General features: G+C 38.0%; 1 protein-coding gene across 12 annotated transcripts in view; it reads right to left on the bottom strand.

The window, feature by feature from the left end:
- The window catches only part of MEF2C (myocyte enhancer factor 2C), a 158,987-nt gene that overhangs the window by 24,222 nt on the left and 115,515 nt on the right, over positions 1–19,250 (bottom strand). For 8 of the 12 annotated variants that reach the window (XM_036308176.1, XM_036308178.1, XM_036308175.1 and 5 more), the window contains 3 exons: positions 15,079–15,222; positions 7,762–7,948; positions 5,638–5,685 (listed from right to left, as the gene is read on the bottom strand). In XM_036308176.1, the coding sequence (XP_036164069.1) occupies positions 5,638–5,685; positions 7,762–7,948; positions 15,079–15,222 (379 nt within the window). Of the gene's footprint in view, positions 1–5,637; positions 5,686–7,761; positions 7,949–14,881; positions 15,020–15,078; positions 15,223–19,250 lie in introns of all 12 variants that reach the window. The other 4 variants (XM_036308177.1, XM_036308179.1, XM_036308182.1 and 1 more) reach the window with 3 other exon arrangements.

Raw genomic sequence — 19,250 nt, forward strand, 5'->3', positions numbered from 1 at the left:
AAATGATACAATTTGTGAGATCAAAAATCATGTTTTACAAAGGACTCTAAAATCTGTTAAAACACTAGGAAGATATAATTAAAAAAAATGTTTTCCCTCTAGAAATCAAACGCCTTAAGAATGAAGTCAAACCAAAATGGTTGAAAGCAGACTTTATGGTATCCTGACTTAGCCTGTAACATTTTCATTTGTCTTTTCTTTAAGCTGCCTCTCTTACTTCAACATCAGCCCCTAGAGAATGGTATGAAGGTACTGCTTTATTTGTAATTTTTTAGGTCTTGAATATGGAAGGTGGACACATTTTCTTGGCAGTGGCTGCATATCACATGCTGTAGATTATCCAACCAGAAGACTGGGTTTTTTTTCTTCCCCCTTAATAAATGTAGATAACTTAGGTTTGTGTTAAAAATATTTTTGTTACTTAATTTCAGAGATACTAATAAAGCATTGCTGTTGGGTCTTTATTTGTGTTTTGGGTGAACTCCCAAGGTAAAACTGCAAATGAATCAGAATTTTTTTTTTTTTTCAGAACAAATCAAACTAACAGAATACTTTCAAAACAAGAATTCAACTATTAATTTAGATTTTTTCACATGCTCCTTAATAATATTTCAAAAAGTAATATAAAAATATATTTCTATCATAACAAAAATAGTTTTCTATTTGAGAGCAATTAAGTGGTATCCCTCTCCCTTTCTTGAGTATTGTAACCTGAATTTGTGTTTTGTTAGGCAACAAAAATGCAAACTTGTTAAAGCAAATCCTTCTAGACTAAATTTTTAACCACTTCACTGATATTTTAAATTACTGAGGAAGAATTTCAGAGAAGTCTTTTGGCTAATAAGAGAGTCAGCTGAGAAATTTTTGGTAAGTATTCTCAAAAACAAAAACTTGAAAAACAATGGTACTGGTAAAGAATAATAAACATTGTATGGCCTTTTCATCTCCTCACTCAGTTCCATTTTATAACATAATAAACACTTCTTTTTCAATGCCAAATGAATTTCAAAATAAGTCATGTAATTAAAGTTCTATTATATGATCATAACACATTATTTATAAATGGACACTATAGTGTTTTATCCCCAAAATAAATACTAAGTGCAAAGGTTCTAAGTCTAAGGTCTTGCTAGATGGAGTGTTTTCAGAGTTTGGAAGCCAGGTCTCCTTATTCACTGCTCAGTGACTTATCTGCAGCCGTTCACTGCCACCAAGTCTCCATGTATTCAGTGATATAAATTAAGCATTCTGGAAGTGACAATGCTTGACAACCAAATGCATAAAAGAGTAAACAATTGACAATCAAAATAACAGCTGTTAGTTTCTTTTTATATAAAATTATATCTAATTTACAATAAATGCCAATTAAAATTATTAACCAATATACATAAATCTCCTTTGCCTTATTGTCAAATAGTTACGTAGATTGTAAAATTCTCTTAAAACTTCAGAGATTCCTAAAGGATTTCTCTCTCTCTCTCCAGTCTCAATCACAAATCAGTAAGTCCTTGAGTATACTTGTACTTCCTACTCAATACAAAGAAACCATGTTTTCAGAATCAAAACAAAGGGTACTAATAGGACAGTGAATAATCCAACACAAGACATTGCTGTTGTAATGGTTATTTCTATTAAATCTAATGATGATGAAAACTCAACTGAGCTTGGTCTTACAATCATCAATAACCACTAAGATTAGCATGTTAAAAGCTTTAATGTGCAGAGATATGACAAAATGTAATTTTAAAAGCAGTGACTTTTCATTTTGGTTGTTGAGAGAAAAGGATTAAGTAGTGGATGAATAACTGTCAACTGAAACCTAGAAATGTCACTATTGCTAATGTATTATAATGACTTGCTGTATATTTCTCTTATAGCAAGAGTACAACCCCATCCTGTTCCTTCTTTATTTCCACTTGTCTTTTTCTTTGAAACTGCTTCAAGTGATAAGATAAGAAGAGGTTCATTATTTTAAGAGGTGATTTGTGATGGTCTGAGATACCAACCCAGTAAATTTCTCATTTACTGCTATATATTAGCTCTATGGGTTTTCTATCAAGTATGTTAGAGAAGTTAGTAAAACTTGATTGGCCAATGGTGCTCAGCCATTTAAACAAGTAATTAATCCATTATTCAGTGTATACAGTATCAGAAGAATACATTATTTTTTGAATTACAAATAAAGGGCATATCTTTTTTTATTTAAAGTTACATAATTTCTTTGAAATATTATTTTTGTTTTTTATATCAACACTATTAAAAATTTATGTCTATAAGATCAAAATTTCCTTTATTCAGCTAACAAACTTTTACTGAGTGTCTGCCACGTGCTATCTTTTATGTTTCAAGCTGGGATTACAAACGGAATAAGAGACAATTTGCCCTGAGTGTTGAGTGTCCAGGATGGAGAAACGTGCCCAGACTTTACAATTACAATGCAATGAGATAAGTAGTGTAGGGACAGGCTGCCACGGTAGAATAGAGGAGAGGTGTGTAATTCCTTCTGGGAGAGACAGGAAAAGGTTTCCTAAATGGCTGAACTGAACTCTGAGGGATGACGAGGAGTGCTCAGTAGCCTGAAGCAGGAGTGCTAGGAATGCACATGTGAAGGCAAGCAGCCTCAGCACAATTTGGAAAGTGGAAGCACAATGTAGGTGGCTAGGAGCCTGGACCCTGAAGCTAGACTGCCTGGGCTCCACCTTGGCCAGTTACTTAACCTGTCTGTGCCTCAGTCCCACTGTCTTATAGAAGGGCATCAAAAGAGTATCTTTTTAAAAGGACTGTTATGAGAATAAATATGAGTTACTTTTCATAAAGCACCCAGGAAGAGCAATTTAAATGTTTGCTATCATAGACTTGGAGTGCAGGGTTCTTGGTGGCAGAAGGTAAGAAGGAGTAAAACTGGAAACATGTTGGGCCAGAGATAAGAGGCTCTTGGTTAATTCTGAAAGAGCTGGGAAGCCATTGCTGGATCTCAGGCCTGTGAATGATGACCTACAATTAGTTTAAGGCTTTGAGAAAGACTAGTCAGTTATGATGAGAATTGTGTGGAATGCAATGCGAAGCAGGGAGATGAACTAGGGGGTCTGGGTATTGATATAAACCTGATCCGGGGGAGTGCGATAACAATGACGTGAAAGGTGCAGAGGAAGTACCTTGGAGGCAGAGTCTGTAAGGTTTAGTGCCTTGCTGGATGATGGCACAAGGGAGAGAGATGGTTCAGGGACTGGATGGGAAAGATGCTATACGCTGTGACTGAGCTGAGCTGAAAAAGAGAACGTTTCTCTCTTTGGCCTTTTGGTATTCATGGGCACACAATAAATGTTAAATTTACTTCCTTCTCAAGACTATCCTTTTTATAAGTTCAGATGATTTGATTTTGAAAAAAACTAAAAAAGACTGAAAATTATTGAACTTAATTGCAGCCTTGCCACTTGGCCTCAGAGGCTCTCACTTCATCTGAGACCTTGTGTTTCAATGACAGTATTCAACATTTGGAAGGTATATTTTGGCCATTTTTTTTTCCCAGTTTTCTTTTCTGAAAATGTAGAGACATTCTGGCTGGCCTTGTTTCCCCCGGTGTTATGTGATTCTCTGACATCAGCACAGATATATTCAGCTTCGACATATGATACTGTCCAGCATGAGAAAGAAGGGAAGACGGCTGTGCCTGTGAGCAGGACATGACAGCTAAGCACAAGGCTAATTGGCATCTGCAACAGGTGTTCCATGGAAGCAGCGTTAGAAAGGGCTTCTTCCTCTATTTTTTAAAAAGTGGGGAAGCAATTCTTTCACAACTAGGTAGAAACTGTGAAAATTATATACCCATGGCTACAAGATACGATCAGAAAAATACAATACTTATTAGCATGAGGGTGGAGCAATTGAGCGTTTTCCTTTCTGTTTTCTTAGACTATTTTTGAAATTGAAGGTTCTCATGCCCATGTGGCAGACATCCTGAAGTAGGAGGGACGAATTTGCTAAGCTTGTAAGACTTTTTTAGTTCAGTGACGTATAACCTCTATGTGGCTAACTTTTATGCTTACAAGATTGAGTACCTTCTCCGTCCCTGGAGTGCCATTAAACTTAGCGGACTGTCAGGCAATTGACAATGACAGCATAATTGAACAACCAAGCACTTCTCATCTTCTATATAGGATTCTAATGCATTCTAGCTGTTAAGCAGTAATAAGAGGCCACTTCCATCAAAGCTGAGTAACTCATTCCCCCCACTCCACGTGTTTTTTACTACTCCTAATAACTTTCATTGCCACTATTGCCTGTTCCCATAAGAGCAAGCAAATGGATGCAGCAAGATACTAGATAGACTATCATAACATACAAAGCATTTTCCTGATACTATTTTTTTTTCTGGTATTTGTGACAACCCAATGCATAGTCCCCATCATTCTTGCTGACCATAGTGCTTGCCAGAGACTTAAATCCAAGAGACATTGGTCTGGCTTGGATCTGGTTCTGTAATGTTGAGGCAACAAGCCACAAAGTAATTTTTGAGGGGAAAAATGAACAGATTTCAATTTCCAGCAAAATAGTACATTAAGTCTACTCATTAATTCGACTCCAATTTTTAAAAGAAAGATAAAATAGGAAGGCGTGCCATTGATTCTGCTTACTAATTCACTGTATACTTCTAATACTTTTTCTTCATTACTCACTGAATTAGGGAAGAGCCAACATCAGAAGTGAGAAACATTACCCCCAAATGGATATATCTGTACAAATGTTTTCCTATGCCAATGTTCTTTATCTTCTTTCTTATAATTAGCAGGCCATTATATTGGATCCTGGCAAAATATTTTAATTAGGCTGTCCATGGATATTTCAATAAACTTGAATTTTTTGACATTTCAAACATAACCTTGTGTCATTCATGCCTGCCTCCTACTATTTTAAATGTATAGCATGTTCCAGCTTGCAGGAATTACCATGGTTACTTGTTATGCCAATAGTAAACTGCAGTTAGCATATTGTTTTCTGAATCGAAAATGACATCAATATCTGAATAATCACAATAATATGAATTAACATGAAACTCTGAAGAGATGTCACTATGATACAACAGGCCACGGTGAAAGATGATATTAAGCTTAAATATATTAAAGTTCTTTTTTGGGGTCTGCACTATATTTACATTCTCTAAGACCTCATTTTAACACCAAATACAGTTTTAGTTTATTAAATTACTGTTAAGTGATTATAACCCCACCCCTCCTTTTCTTTTTGTATTGTCTTTTAGAAATGTAGAGGAGCTTGATACTTCGTTGGGTTGGAAGTGAGTCACATTGAACGTGAAATGATTAACCGAGACCTCCAATGGCAAAGATGGGTATAGACACTCATGTCTAGACATGGTATTTAGAATTAAATTGATTTGATGAGAGCCCTCAATTCTCTACATTGACTAGTTGAAGTTTCTAGTTAATAAACATTCTTCTTCTAAGTGACTATCCAGTCACTCCTGTTCAGAAAAGTGCTTTAGAAATTCTTGGGGGCCATTTTTCCATGCCTCTCACAGATCTCTCAACTTTACTGGGTTCAAGACTTACTTCCTGCAAATCTCCCAGTAAAAGAACCCTGAACAATGATATACACAGCAGTATGGAAGTCTCCACTCACCTGCACTGGTGCCTGCACCGGATGTGAGGTCTCCACCCATCAGACCACCTACGGATGAAAGAGGCAGATCAAAAGGAGCAAGGCTAAAGGCAGCGGAACAGTACATTTTGCCCCTAGCAACCCCAGTATTTTGTCCTCTCTCAAGAGTCCTAAATTTGTAAAGTATTACCTAAGTCAGATGGCTGACATTTGTTTTATTGCAACATGCTGTGCTCAAACATTAAAAACACATTCAGTCACTGACATTTTGCAGAATCTTTTTTAAAAGAAAAATTACATTAAAAATTATATTTAAAAGATACAGTTTTTTCTTGTTTTCTGAATTTTTTATTATTTCCAAGACTAGTTTTTCCTAAGGGGATGTTTTATAGAGAGTACAGAATAAAAAATACAGTATAGGTTTACTGTATATTCAAACAACCATACACTTGATGCTTAATTCTTTAAAAATATATTTTATAAAATTAATTTTGTATCGTGTTAATTGTCCAGGATCTTGGTCATTTCATGAATCTACCTACAGTGAATGACCTATTTAGCACCTGAATTTTACTTATTGACACAGTAAAATAGGTTTCACTGGCCACAAATTTAGAAACTTAGGCTTATTCATGGCTAACTTAAGAAAGTAATTTGAAATTTGTCAAGGTTTATATTAAGAGTTGGAGTGTTTCAATAAGATATTAAATATAATAATTACTGTTAGTTTTTAAGGAATAAGATTTAGCCAAAATGAAAAAATAAACACACACAGAATAACAGCTGATTATTTTATAATTGCTTCTAAGTGACACTCTACAATTATTAGTTAGTTCTGGTTTTGGAATTAGAAGAAAACATTTGTTACATTTTATGAAAATGTTTATTATTTCTAACTGAATAATATTTTATAAATAAAGTATGAGATTTTTAAAAAATAAATGAGCATTAGTTCATCAAATAGGAAAATCAACTGCATTTGAGTATGATCTGAAAGAAAGGTATTGATTATTGAAAATGCTTATGAAAAATTTCAATCATTTTTCTGAGCAGAGAGAATGATATAATAAAGTCCTTTATCCACATCTTTCAGACTCAAGACTTATCAAGGTTTTTTATAGGACTGATTTTGATTGTATTTTCTATATAAAGTTTCTGTACTAAACTTACTAAATATATGTTTAATTTTAATTATGAGAGATATTTAAGTATTCTTTTGTGAATAAATTGCTTTTAATACAGTTATCTGTACCTGAGGTATTAATATTTTCCTATAGAGTGCTTTTTTAAAAACCCCAAAATATAAATATATAATGGTTGCTGCACATGATTTATAAATACAATTATTTATGTGGTGCTTCTTTTGAAAATATGAACGAATTGTTCAGTTATATTCAATACACATTTACTTAATTTCTACTGTGAGTCTGGCAAATCAAGAGGACATTCTTCCCTTCAAATCTCTTTAAATCCAGTGGAAGAATAGATGCATACTCATTCTAGTACATAATGTGTTCTGCTTGGTCTGAGTATAGGAGTGGTTGAAGTTTTCCTGAGTAATAAGTTCTTGTCTATGGGACACTGTGCATTGCACAACAGTAAGGATCTCCTTAGAAGTGCAGGCACAAATTTATGGCAGGTGTAATGTCCTTATGACGTGCTCTTCACTTCATTTTCGACTTAGTTTTGTTTTTATTTCACACTTCTTATACATTATGCTATCCTACCACATTTTCTTTTTGCCATAAATCTGCTATGGTCTACGTAAATTGCTGTATAAATAAATAAAAATGGACCATGGGATATGCCATACGAGAACACAGGGGAAGGTTTCACAGAAGAAGTGCTATCTAGTGAGGAGAGAGAATGGCATTTTACTAGTAGACGAGAAGAGCACATTCTGTGTGAGAAAACATGTGGCCAAAATATAGCCACATGAGGAGATCGGTGATACAGAGGCTGAATAGCTCAAGTGCAAGATTATAAAAGATTTCTAAAGATATGCCCGTGGGGTTGGCTTTATCATGCTGAAGACCTAGCAGTGAAGGGAGGCAACACATGGAAAACATGCAGATAAAATGGCCGTTCTGCCCAGAGTGGCTCCTCCCAATGACTTGTTCACATCGTGTGCTTCTGAGGACATACCTGTGTTACCTGCACTCGGAGGCCGATGTGTTACACCAGGAGACATACTATTCCTCTGCAGGGAAGGGTGGGCCAGTGGCAAAAGGTTGGGGTTTCCCAGTGAGCTGACAGGGTTGCTGTATACCAAACTGTTATGGCTGGACACTGGGATGGAGACTGGCATCTCAAAGTTGGGAGGTGGAACAGCCTATACAAGCAGAAAATAAAAGGGGTTACAAAAAAAGAAAGAATAGAAACAGAAGCTCTCAAGTTCAGACAGCCTTGACTTTCCAAGACAAATTTCAAATTCCAGACTGCTTGGTGTCTAGAAGACCATTAAGAAGAGCTCTCAAGATGTTCACATCATAAATTGATTTCTTTAATGTGCTTAGAACTCCTTCTATGCAACTATTAGAAAACGCTTCACTTTTGCTTAAAACAAAGCCCCATTTCATTAGATTCCACTGTCTTTGAATTCCATTCTATTAGGTAATAATTGTTCATTTGTGATCTCTGAATCTGGTGGCAGAAATGACTGCAAAATCAAAGGTACATGATTGTGATGACTTCACAGAGAAAAAGGAAGATTGAAATGCAAGCCGGAGCTTTCGGCTTAATTGCTTATTGAAGCATATTTATGCAAAAGCTTAATGATATAAAATCATCTCCAGGCTTGTGAGCAGCACATATACTTTAATTATTATTTTTAAAAAGTCTGTCTTTTGAAAGTAACTGTGAAGATAATAGACATTTTAAGATACTAGATTCAACAGAGCATATATCACTTAATAATCCATACTTTAAAATGGTAGTTCAGAGTATACGTTGCACTGATAGACTAACACTGAAAACTGGCAAGGCCTGCATCTCAAATGAGACAGTTGGCAAATATTTAGAGAACCGAAGCTGTGTGGCTATTTAATTAGAGTAATCAGGTCCCAACTATTGATTTTTCTGATATTATTTTGGCAATTTAAGCAAAGTCATGCTTATTTTTCTGCTTGCCCTAACTAGATAATCACAGTTGCGACTCCCCCCTCTTCTTTCCCCATTTTTAACATTACAAATGAAAATACTGTTTGAATATATTGCCGGAGGGCTAGTGGTGTCAGAGCACACAGCCTTCTTAGTATAAAATGGATGCGTGTGTATCTAATATGTATATTGGAGATGGAGTTTAAATAGAACATTCCCTCAGATAGAACATTCAAATAAGCTACTGGGCAACTTTAAATGCATAAATGAGTGTGGTTCAAAGTTTTTTGTTCTTTTTTTTAAAAAAAATACCATTTTTTCCCTCTGTAATCCTAACATCAGTCTTCTTTTGCTGGCTGACTGGCTGGCCTGCAACACACGCCTCTCTCGGCAGTAGTTCTATGTTTACCCTGGCGATGACTGCAACACTATTCTCTATTTATGCTTGTCCTCCTTTTATTTCTCACTCTTTATTTTTCCTGTGTCTCTCTCCTTCCATGACCTGGATCTGTTGATATTGACCGGAGTAAATGTTATATAACTCTTTTCTTTCACATGTCTTTGTTTCTTCATTGTTTTAGAGGGAAATAAAAATGTCCAAGTGCTATATTAACACAGTCATTCTTTATTAGGCTTTATCTGTTGTAAACAAGGTACAAAAATAATTTTAGACAGACACCATGACATAATGGAATATAAATAAATGTTTGATAAGATATCAAAGAATGAGTATATCCCCAAATTTCCAGAGACTTTTTAAATGACAATGCTGTGAAATAAATGTCCGTAGAGTAAGTAAAATATTGTCTGCCTTTTTAAAAAGACCAAATAAGAATTACTCTAGTATACCTGAAAAAACACAGACAAGTAACTGCGACGGCTTCTCCATTTGCCCCTCCAGATCCACTGTCCACCCTCTTCACTGCTCTGGGCCAGACGCTGACCCCCCAGACTGTGTCCACCAGGCTCACCTTGCCCCCTGGCTTCAGCATGGCCAGCGGTGGTACCAGCAAGCAGTACAGAGTGGCAGGAGGGAGGATAGGGCGTTTCCCTTTGTTGGGCCCCAGGTTGGCAGAGGTGGCCATCTCCTGATCACTTTTCTTTGCTTGTGTTTCCCTTCTACTATGAAATCAACTCTGATGTTGGCTAAGTAAGGTCTCATTTCAGGAAGGTGTTAAAGCTCTTTTGCTCTAAGTAATGCAGAGCCTAGTCTATTTTTTATTATGAGAACTGAATATTTCTCTTCAAAGGAGAATTTTTAGGAAGATACTGTACTCCTACAAAGAATAAGCTTAGCATTTACTGTGTGTTACTTTTTTTAAAATTTTTTTTATTGTTTTATTGCCTAAAGTATTATAAAGAGTATTACGTATGTCTCCTTTTTTCCCCTTTTTTCTCCTTTTGTGCGTTACTGAGCAGGCACTGTACTGTATAATCTACAGACATGATATGATACAGCCCTTTCAACATTCTTTATAATTCTTCCCTTTTAAAATAGGTGAGATTAAGCGGCCCAATGTCATCAAACTAGTAAATGGCTGAGCCTGTTGCTTTTGCTACTAAATCACTGTGCAACAAAAATGAATTTTTTTTGATAGAAAGAGAATGTTGCAATCAGAAATCATACTGTGAAGTAAGAGCTGGATGCTAGTAGCTTATTATTTTGAACCACAAAAATAATGAACTAAATGGGATGCGGTGAGTACCATGTTGGAGTAAGTGTGTGCTCACCAACTGCCAGTCAGTGACTGAGGTCTTAGGAAAAGAGAAACCTTAAAGGCTCCCCTTGTCCATATTTTCTCAGATTTGATATTTTAAAGCTATCATTTGGGTCCAGAATTTAAAATTTATATTTACTATTACTAATTACAAGTGTTTATTACTGAACACCTAAAGGTCGGCTATCCCCTTGAATATTTTACAGAATGTTGATTGTATCTCAGTAGAGAGCAAAGCTTAATTCTCTCCCCTTCCCCTGAGTGGTTATATGCATATCCAATATAAAGGGGATTATTAATAATTATTTAATAAATTCTGAAGCGCCCTAATAAACAATTCATTACATGTCTCTCTCTACTCCTCCCTTACTCAACCATCATGCTCAAGAATTACTCAGTTTCTAGCATTCTGGACCATAAACAATTTGATGTTATTAGAAAAACTCTCCTGTGACTGACTAAATAGCAGTCAGGTATAATTCTGACACCAGAGCATACTTCAAAAATTTACAAGTTGTAAAATATGCTAACAGCCTTTGCATTTTCCTTATTTGTATCAGGAACTGGCTAAGTAATTTTGAAATCAAATTATAAGCTTAAAAATGACCACACGGAGAAGGCATCTCAGAGAATCAGAAAGAACATCAGCCTTAATATCAGAAATCTCAGTTGCAGTCCAGGCTGTGCAATAAATAGACATGTAACCAGGCACATCTTTTAGCCTCCCTGGAGCTGACGTGATTGGATCCCTAAAGAGACCAACCGGATCTAAACATTCTAGAGAAAGCAAAGGCTATAATAATGTATGCACGTTTATGAGATATTGCTGCTATTCTTTTTCTTCTCAAAACTTTTCAAAATTTGAGAAGTTAAAAGCATCTAAATTAAAAAAATATTGTTTAAAAAGTGAAAGCCAAAAAGTAGTTAAAGACTCTGAAGTTGCAGAGATCTTAGGCCAGCCTCAAAATTTAGAGCTCTCAAGACAGGAAGAAAGAGGGAATTTGGGGTATTTAAAAAAAGGTGGTAGGCAGGACTGGCTATATAATTTTCAGGGCCAGGCAAAATGAAAATGTGGGACCCTTGTTAAAATTTATTAAGAATTTCAAGGAAGTGATGGCACAGCGTTTTACCAAGCGTGGCCCTCTAAGAGCAGTGCCCTGTGTAATTGCACAGGTCATACGCCAATGACGCTGGCCCTGGCTTTAGGAGATACAGGCATAACAGCTAAAAGGCTTTTAGTTTTCACCCCTGAACAAATTGATCATGGTTACTGAAGTGAGTCATCGTGGTCAGAAAGGTATCTGAACTCTTATCCAAAAGCCACTATTTTCCCAAACTTACCACAAGGAAAAGTCCAATAAAAAGTCAAATCAAATATTTGTAATAAAATATTTTTAGTTAATAAGCCCTCTTTTATTCAGTGTGAGTGACTGAACCGAATCCCTTTTTTGGGGCCACTGATGACACCCTTAACTTTTGATCAACCATTACCAGTCTGCTGAAAACCAGCAGAGAAAGAGAATCACAAAACTTTGATGACTAGTGACTACCAATTGCCGGTCTCCAGATTTCCTCAAGGCTGCCTGACAATTCCAGCACATACTTGCTCATTTCCTCTCTGTCCCCAACTCCTCACCATGTCCACACCTTCCTTCTCAGTCCTCTTTCAAGCACCTGCTCCCCCACCTCAAAATCTGTAGAAGCTACACTCAACATACAAAATACAGGTCAGTAGATGGTCACCCACTCAGCTGCCTCTACCTTCCTACCCCCTTAACTCCACCTGGGCCCACCTGCAGCTCTGTCCTGTTCCACTCCCACCCGCCTTCCCTTCCTTGAGCTTTGCCATTTACCTCCATTGTACCTGTATGTTCAACCTTTTCCTTCCTTCAAGTATTCCTCCTCTGCATGTAAATAATCTCAAGCGCTTTTCCTTTTAACCCCTCCCCTGACCTAGTGGCAGTACTGTTTCTCTCGCTTCACTGTCCCTTATTTGAAGAAAATAGAAACTCTCCATTCCCACTTCCTTCCTGTTCCCTCTCAACCAATCTAGCACCCGCCCCTCCTTCCTTCAGCCCATTTCCCAATTCCTGGTTCCTCAAACGTAGCTGTTTTCTCTTGCCCTGCAGCCTGGCGTGAACCGGGGCAAACCCTGCAGGAGGAAATGCTGCTCAACAAGATTCCGAGTCCTCCGTGAGTTATTGCACGTCGTTGAGGAATATGGGCATAAATTACATCGGACCCACAGGTGATTGCAATATTAAATTTTCTATTTTACAAGGGAAACTCTTCGAACTGGGTCTTTGAAATAGAAAAACAGTCTTGTAATGTTTTTAAAGAGGCGGAGACATTCTCTCCACACAAAGGGCAGAGTGTCCTTGCCCCGCTGTAAATGTTTTAGCAGCTGTGGAAACTTTCAACAAAATTTACTTCCAGCAACTGAAAGCGATGTGCGAAAACGGGGCTTTTCATCCTGGAGACTGAAGCACTTACTAAAGAAAGGGAGGCTTGGAGGCACAGCGCGGAGTGGCGGCCCCTTCTCACAGCCCTGCCCAGAAACTCTCATGTGGTTTTTCATCCCCCACCACACACCACTGCACCTCTTAAGAAATCATGTATCCTGATTTTGAACTCTTTACATGACAGGATGAAATACTGTGAGGGAATCTAGGCATGTGTCACACCTCTTTCCCCCTAAAGCATGGGGAGAAGTGATCCAATGTGCAAATACGGGCATCCTCCCAGAAGCCTTGGGGTTAGAGCTACAGACACATTTCGGATCTCCGCCCTGGAGCGTGATCAGCCGTCTTACAGATGCTGCCCTTTTCCCAGCTGTGCAGGGGATTCCTTCTCTCTGAGACACTTGACGTGCTCCGCCTTAAAAACCTTACATCCACACACCTTTGTGCCCAGCAGCTAAACTAGCATTGGAGAGCCAGAGAAACCCGGGCCCGCAAGAAATAAAAAAAACTGGCCCCAAGGAGCTGTTTCTTTCCTGCTTCTGGGCAAGACAAAAACCCCAGTGGATATTTTATCATTTAAGAATTCTGGCCATACCCAGCAGGCATTGCAGCCTCTGATAGGAACGATTTCATTTGATAAAGTGCCGACGGTGGATGTTCTGCATGTAGTGCTCGGTTTATGAAACCTTTAAGAATTTACAGCACTTAGCTTTCCTTCGTAATACAGTGTGTTAATAACTGCAATTCAACAAAAGCTCCACTGCTGACATTGTCTCACTTAACAAAGGAAGCAGACATGTATTTATGAAGACAGAAAGTTTAAGATGCACACATTTTCTAAATAAGTTTTAAAGTGTTTAATGTAATTCAGCACAGGCTAGCTGTGCACCTACTACTGTAAAGCATTAATTCACCTGGTGAGTGCAGTGGCGGGGCTCTTATCCCCAAATATCTGCACTTGTAATCACAGAGGCATATTTTTACTGCGGTCTCCCTCAATGCCCAGGTTGAGGATGTTGGGCTGACTTACCAAAGTGTGCTTTTTTTTTTTTTCTTGAGAAAGGAATGAATTACCTAATGAGGAGCTTGCATACAAGGAGGGTTCAGAGACTAACACTGGTTATTCAGAAAGTATGTGAGCCTTGAGTTGCATCACTTTATGTCACACCATTAACACCACTTGACTGATGACAGAATATAATAAAAGGTACGTACTTCCCCCCCTCTTTCTGTGGGCAAACAAAATAATACATGCAGAGTTATTTCTCTCAAATAACTGGCAAGGCATATGATGGACGGTTAGAAAATTTTTGACTTGGTTAAGACAAAACTGAGCCAATTGTTAAAGCATGGGAAATGTTGGTGTAGGCAAAGCGGATATTTTGATGAAGCTTGAACATCACCCCAGCACACACACATGTTGAAATCTTACCATTAGGTTTTCATGCAGTCTGTTTCCCTGCAGCGAGCATTAGCTTTAACCCTTCAGTGCTGTTGCTGGGTGTCGTGTGTTGGGGGAGACGGGCCGAAGCTTTATTCAGAAATGAGCTTTTATTTGGGTGGAGCTCACCAGTGTACGCGAGAGGACGAGAGCTCCCGGCCTGCGTCCGGTCTCAGTACATATATATGTGTATGTATTTTACAGCAAGTCCTTAAACTTGTTGAGAAGGAGGTTCTGGTGTTTTCCGAGTGCACTGTGTGTTTAAGAGATTGTGTAAAGTCAGGGTGTGTTGCATAGATCTTTCTTTCTCTTCCTCCTGTGAATTTCCTATCTCTGAGTGAACTCGATGGCAAGTTTTTTTAGATTCCATAGTTTAAGCAGCCCTTTAACTAGGGTCTGCTTTCTAATCGAACTGCCGTGGGATGAGATGGCTATTTTATTGGTTTGACTTTCCAATGCGTCTTAGACAAAGCCATCACTGAGAGGGTTAAGGTATGTTACTGCAGCAGTTATCAGCAGACCAGCCATCTACCTTGGGTACTTACAGGAATTTTATGGCTCTTGATCATATTATCAAATTCTTCATTAATTTTTTTGTATTTTTCTTCAGTGCGTGGGGTGAGTGCGTAAGAGGAGTCGGGGTCGGGGCTTTCACAGCCTTTGTTTTCCTTCTTGTTCAAGGCCTGCCAGGTTCAGAGAAACACCGAGAGTAAAAAAAATGAAAGGCGTTGTGAGTACTTACACACAATCTTTGTCTGCTGATCATTAGATCAATATCTTCGTTAATTTTCCTGTACTTGTCCTCAGACTCAGGGCTGTGACCTACGGAATCGTCCGCATCGGGGTCTGGGCTGTCACAGCCATTAAGGCCCTTCTTTCTCAACGTCTGAAACACACAATGTGGAAAGTTCAGTCCTAGACAAAGGCTGTCAGCGACATGCAGGGCGGTTACAGAACTTCACGCTGTCCAGATTTCCAGGTTGTTATTACCTCTGCTACATGACATTAGGGTAAGGAAAGCATCGCGGGGGAAAGTCATTTCAATAACACACTCATTACTAGTTGAAAAAATAAAAGGGAAAGATTCCTTTGCAACCGAATGCAGTCAGTGGACAAAGACAGTTATGGGGGCTGAAGTTTCATGATGTAGAATTCAGACATGCCCCAAACATCCCATGAGAGACAATTACAGAAGAATACAAGGAAGGTGGGAAATTACAACACTCTATTTTCCCACAGAAGAATTAGAAGTCAGGACATTACACAATGATTTCAGAATCTGCGACCATGGCAAAAGCAGAAATGTTGGAAACAGATCCTTACTTTAATGGGATGGTTGGTACCCACCATCTCCTGCCACCCCTTCTGCTTGGTAGCAGAAGGCAGTAAGAGAACCAGGCTACTGCCTGATAGAGCACCCATTAAGTATGTTCGGACCCTGCGACCATAAGGAGGATCACCTCTGTTCAGTCTGCTTAGAGTTCCATAGTCATGAAAATCTGTATCGAAACTGATAATACTGAGAAGTTTTCTGCCTACACAGAGGCTGAAAGAAACGTCAACACAGCTGAGGTTAGGGCTTCATTATCAGGAATTGAGTCAGGAAGGCCGGGAGCACTGGCAGTAGGTAACCAAGTCAATAACTCCCAAACTGGCACACGCTCCTCTGGGTTCCAGCTGGGGCGGGTCGCTCTGAGCCTGTCTCCTGACACATGAAAGTGGCAAGTCAGTGCCTTATCTTGGGCCTCCTGTCTCCTGAATGTAGGTCTGGGCTGGTCTCAGCTGTCACCAAGGATAAATACTAATGAACACTGTAACAGCAAATAGGAGTCAGGAGTCCTGGGATCTTCTCTCTCTCTCTCTCTCTCTCTCTCTCTCTCTCTCTCTCTCTCTCTCTCTCTCTCTAACTGATGGTTGTCAACTTGATGGTATATGATCTGATTTTCATAGACAATGTTATGTTTTTAGAGATCATAAAACTTCTGATTAATCACACAGCTCGACATATTAATTATGAATAGACAAGCAACATTTCTGAATTTTCCTGGTACTACCAAAATTGTTACAAAGAGCTGTGTACCTAAGTGTCTCTCATTAATGGAAAGTTCAGCAGCGCTCATCTTTATTAAAGAGAGAATTCACATACAAATAAAGCAAACACTGCGGCATCAAGCTAAGGAATTCAAAACTGAGATAACACTCCATCTTTAATTCATGCAATTGGGGGAAATAAATAAAACAACACGACTTTAAAAGGGGGTGTCAGACTCAAAAAATTTAAGCTTCCTCGCTCTTACCAGTGTGTAACAAATGTAACGATACTTAAAATTAGTTTCCAGGGCAATGAAGATTTTCACTTAAAATCATACTAAGAAAGCTACCATTTCTAATACATCTATGATACACCATGGCTCTGTAAATATTTATTAATGTTATAGTAGTATAATATAACAAATAAACATATGGTTACAGCTTATTATGTGGTAAAATGTTTGAATATTAAAATGAGTATTTTGACACAAGATGATAAAATATACATTTACAGTCTTGGGGAATTTATAATTGGTGGGGCCACCTGTCCCCCTATCATGAATCTAGAGCCATCATTTTCACCCAGAATAAGTATTCCTAGAGAGTTCACAATACATTAGAATAATAATTTTCTTAGCTAACTTAATTTTCTTAATTTTAAACTCTTTAGCTACCATTATCTCAACCACAAGAGCATTTTTCCAGGGATAACTGTTTGCTGTATTATCCCGTGTTTCTGCTTTTATCTCCAGATATCCTTGAGCTTTTATCAATAATTCCTGAGGTTCTTGTGTCATCCTCCACATATTTCTCATAAAAATTCACTTATGTACAGAAACATATGTAAGATCAATGCTATTTTACAAACTTCACCTATATTTCTATAAGGTAAGTTAAGAATATTCATATATAAACCTTTAAAGTCTTATTCAGACAGATTTTTCAATGTGCATCTGAATCTTTTATCCAATAAATCTGATCATAAAAAATTATCGTTGTTTTGATGTACGGATTTTTGACAGCAGAACGCTAGGGTTAGGAGAGGCCTATCGACTGTCATTACAATCCATCTGGCACATACATGTGTGCGAAATGTTCTTACGAAGCTTTTGGGGGGTAGATACTATGCTTGGCTTATAAAAATTCAAGCATCAATTACATGTTATTGAAAGCTCTCCACTAATATTAACTCATTATCTCTCACAAGTCTTCCATAAGGACTTTAGGGAAACCTTATGCCAGGTCTCAACCCAGCCTGGCCAAGCATGATGGCCCAGGCCTCGTACCCCAGCTTCCCCACATTTGTGAAGTGTCAGATGCAGAATAGGGCTCTCCCATTCATATGCATCTATAGCAGTAGACTGGACACTGAAATAAATTAGGTAGAAAATTTTAAAAATTAGGCTGTGGAGACATTTTAAGTATGAAATAGGGTTAAAATATTGATACTTCTTAGATGTCCAAGTTTAGACAGAGAGGGTATACTTATGGGTCAGTAAAACATATCAGGTTACCGGTAAAAAAAAAGCAATTTGATCAATAGCTAACTTGAAGAATTATGTAAACTATTAGGCAAATGAATTAGGTGGTTCAAAGTCCAACAAAGAAAAAGGTAGTGATGGGATAAGGGGGGAAACTGGCTCATTTTCTCCCCCCAAATAATTCTTGTATCTGACTACATTTCCTTATAATGAGTATCACCAGTACTTAAGTAATGAAATTTCTCTACCTTTTACATTACAGAGTTGTTCTAAGTTAAATTGTGTTATTTTTAAAAAGAGCATTTTGAGATATGCAAACACAAACTCCAAAAGCAAATTAATACTGAGTTCCAAATTCGCATAATCACACAACCAGAACACTGAAAAACTTGTTCAGAAATATTATCCTCAGCTGGGAGCTTGTAGAACAAACACACTTCTGCCAAGAACAAACGATTTCGGTGGAATTGTAAAGCTCTGAACATGGAAGTGATGGCACAAACTTGAATACCATAGTGTGAATGTGGAAGTGCAAGAGCCATCTTATCTTTATGATATTAAAAATCTACAGCTGTTTAATGACAAAGGAGTTACCGTTAGATTCAGCTCAGTCTCTCTTTATCATAGCAATAAATAGTTAATATAAACTAAAGGGATTACTAAATGGGTAAATGAGCATTATTCCTTCAGTCCTTTTTCTAGTAAAATCAAAATCTGTGCTGCTGGCCTTTGAAAGCTTCTTTGATCTTTTACAAATATGACTGGTCAGGTAACATAGGCACTTAAATCATTATTCTTTTACAGGGGCTAGAAGTCCTGGATTTACATAAGTGTCTCTCAGCTGCTTATGTTTTGGAAAGATTTATTCTGGATGTCAGGAGAAGCCAAGAGATCTCCGGAAAGCACTGGCTTTCTTGCTATGTATCGAAAGAAACTCTTTTCTCAGAGAACTCTGTAAATCCTGAGCGAGCTTGTGCACCGACCGCAGTCAGCTTTCCATGGGAGACTGACACTTTTGGGGTCGATCAATTGACTGCAGAGGCTTCTGGGATGTTTTCACAAGGCAGCGATTGTCATGCAGTGAGCTGAGAACAGTCGCTTCTTAGAGAAGTAATGAGATTGACAGAAGGTGACATACTCCACACAATGAAAGGGAAACGGATTCCAGGCAGGTAATCCAAAAACCCCGTGGATTCTCCCCTCCCAGACATGTGGCCATATGGACCCTGTGCTACTACATTTGTTCATCGGGAAAACGTGAAATCCATATAAACTGATGATGATAGGTGACAGGTGCTTCAAAAATTCTAATGAAATAGATGTACGGAACAGATTCTATTTCCTTACGGGAGGGAATATAAATGAAAAAGAATGCCACATGGAGCACTCATTTCTGGTCTTA

The sequence above is a fragment of the Myotis myotis genome, unplaced genomic scaffold (assembly GCF_014108235.1).
Source record: "Myotis myotis isolate mMyoMyo1 unplaced genomic scaffold, mMyoMyo1.p scaffold_m19_p_5, whole genome shotgun sequence".
Taxonomy (NCBI): domain Eukaryota; kingdom Metazoa; phylum Chordata; class Mammalia; order Chiroptera; family Vespertilionidae; genus Myotis; species Myotis myotis.